At 34.3% G+C, this 1,994-nt stretch overlaps 1 protein-coding gene across 1 annotated transcript; it reads left to right on the top strand.

Annotated features, from left to right (window-relative positions):
• Positions 1–208: 208 nt before the first annotated feature.
• LOC112733127 (uncharacterized) lies at positions 209–1,762 on the top strand. The gene is made up of 3 exons (XM_025781998.2): positions 209–666; positions 754–952; positions 1,061–1,762. The coding sequence occupies exons 1-3, from the start codon at positions 529–531 to the stop codon at positions 1,525–1,527; spliced, it is 804 nt and encodes a 267-aa protein (XP_025637783.1). The 5' UTR covers positions 209–528; the 3' UTR covers positions 1,528–1,762.
• Positions 1,763–1,994: the final 232 nt, after the last annotated feature.

The raw sequence follows: 1,994 nt of genomic DNA, 5'->3' as shown, positions 1-1,994 counted from the left end.
TGAAGAGTAGCTTCTGGAATATGTTGAAAATTAATACTGTTAGTATAATTTCGTCTTATGTCTTTTTCATAGTCATGAAAGTAACCAAGATAAGCATATTCCACCTCGATATACTTTTAACAGTTTAATTATGATATAAAATCTTACTTCTTTTGAGGATAAAATTTTTAAAATATTTATAAGGGATATCTTCTAAAATTGGCTTCTAGAATTGAATCAGAATGATGGTATCTAATCTAATTAAGTCATATTTAATTGAATTTAAACCCATGGATCAAATTCTAAAAACCACTTCATTTACTGCCGTCAACTTTGTTCAATTGTTTGTATAGTATTATTCACCGCTTAATATCACCCTCATCTCGTGACCTGTCATCGCAAAGTTTCAATTTTCCACCGCCATAAATACCATCAACATAACCATAACCATAACCATACCATACCATACATTAATCAATATAAATAAACCTGAATTGAATCTCTTTAGAGTTTCAATCATTACACACACACCCTTCTTCTATTTCAACGATGGGAAGTCTAGGAGAGGAGGACTTGGTGAGGATGGTACAAGATTTCATAGAATCAGAATCAACACCTCCTACCATGAATTCCAATTCCTCAAATTGTGGTTCCTTAAACCATCAAAACGAATATTTTATTTTGCAGGTAATTAACTACTTGTGTTCAAGTTTAGTTTCTTTGTGTCTCTTCCATAATTAATAGTTTGCAATTGAACTAAGTGGTTTGTTTCAGGATATTCTTAGGAGTAGTGAAACAGCAGCAGAGTCGAAGATCTTGAATTGCGTGATGAAGCATATGAGAAGCAGACATGCTACTTCTGAGAAAACAACTAGTAACCTTAAAACATGGCTTGTTAAGAGGTTGAAAATGGATGGCTTCAATGCTTCTCTCTGTCAAACATCTTGGCCCACCTCCTTAGGTTGTCCTGCTGGTAATTAATTAATTAATTAAAAATCTCTTTCCTTTTTTTCTTAGTTTTCTGATGAGTTATTAAAGCAGTCTAAGTAAGCTTAATTAATGTATGCGTTTGTTATGACAGGTGAATATGAATATATTGAAGTGATAGTTGAAGGTGATAAGAATAGTGAAGTGAGAGTAATAGTAGATATAGACTTTAGGTGCCAATTTGAACTTGCAAGGCCAACAGAATACTACAAAGAAATGACAGAGTCACTCCCAGTAGTGTTTGTTGGAACTGAGAAGCTGCTGTGTAACATAATCTCGTTGATGTGTTCTGCTGCCAAGAAGTCCCTTAGAGAAAAGGGTCTGCACGTGCCACCATGGAGAACCACAAGATACATGCAATCCAAGTGGCTCTGTAGATCTCACCCTAATAATAATACTGCTACTACAGAAGGAGCAAATAATAATAATCATAATAATGCTCATGGTTTTGGAAATTGGGTGCCTCCAACAGTGAGGCCAAGGAGAAGAGATTTAGATGGCGGTGGATCTGCTTTGTCAAGTCAATTCTCTAACATGGGAGTCAACTGTTGCTATGTTTGATTTCTGTTGTGATACATGTTAGAGGTTTTCTGATCAAGATCGAATGCTCAATTTTGGTCTCATTTTCTGGAGTTGTTCTTTCTGACCATTTCGGATGAGAAGCATTTTTGTATTTTTCACATATATGCACAATAAACCACCAATCACTACTTCAGTTCTCATTGTAATTGTAGTGCTTTTCTGAGCTGTGAAATCCATACTAGAGTTTTCGTCTCGAGAGTTGAGACTTGATCAATTTGTTTGTTTTCTTGCAGTTTGTATGCTAATTTTGTTGAGTAGGATGTGATTTATTATTTATAAGAAGAGGATCAATGGATCATAAATAATATTATAGCCTTAAACAGAAGTAGGTGGTTTTGTGATCCGAGGAAGATGTATTTATGTAAGAAAACCACAGTTTCTTTCGCAGTGAGCCTGCAAACTATAACACTTTGTAAATTCTAAGTATTAAATTTGTAAATATAAAT

The sequence above is a fragment of the Arachis hypogaea genome, chromosome 13 (genome assembly GCF_003086295.3).
Source record: "Arachis hypogaea cultivar Tifrunner chromosome 13, arahy.Tifrunner.gnm2.J5K5, whole genome shotgun sequence".
Classification (NCBI taxonomy): Eukaryota; Viridiplantae; Streptophyta; class Magnoliopsida; order Fabales; family Fabaceae; genus Arachis; species Arachis hypogaea.
This window is presented reverse-complemented; position numbering and strand designations above follow the sequence as displayed.

Excerpts from the sequence above, each read along its gene's own strand:
- LOC112733127 (XM_025781998.2), top strand. The coding sequence starts at position 529 with ATGGGAAGTCTAGGAGAGGAGGACTTGGTGAGGATGGTACAAGATTTC. Across the intron at positions 667-753 it reads ACGAATATTTTATTTTGCAG|GATATTCTTAGGAGTAGTGA; the intron begins GTAATTAACTAC and ends GGTTTGTTTCAG. Across the intron at positions 953-1,060 it reads CTCCTTAGGTTGTCCTGCTG|GTGAATATGAATATATTGAA; the intron begins GTAATTAATTAA and ends TTGTTATGACAG.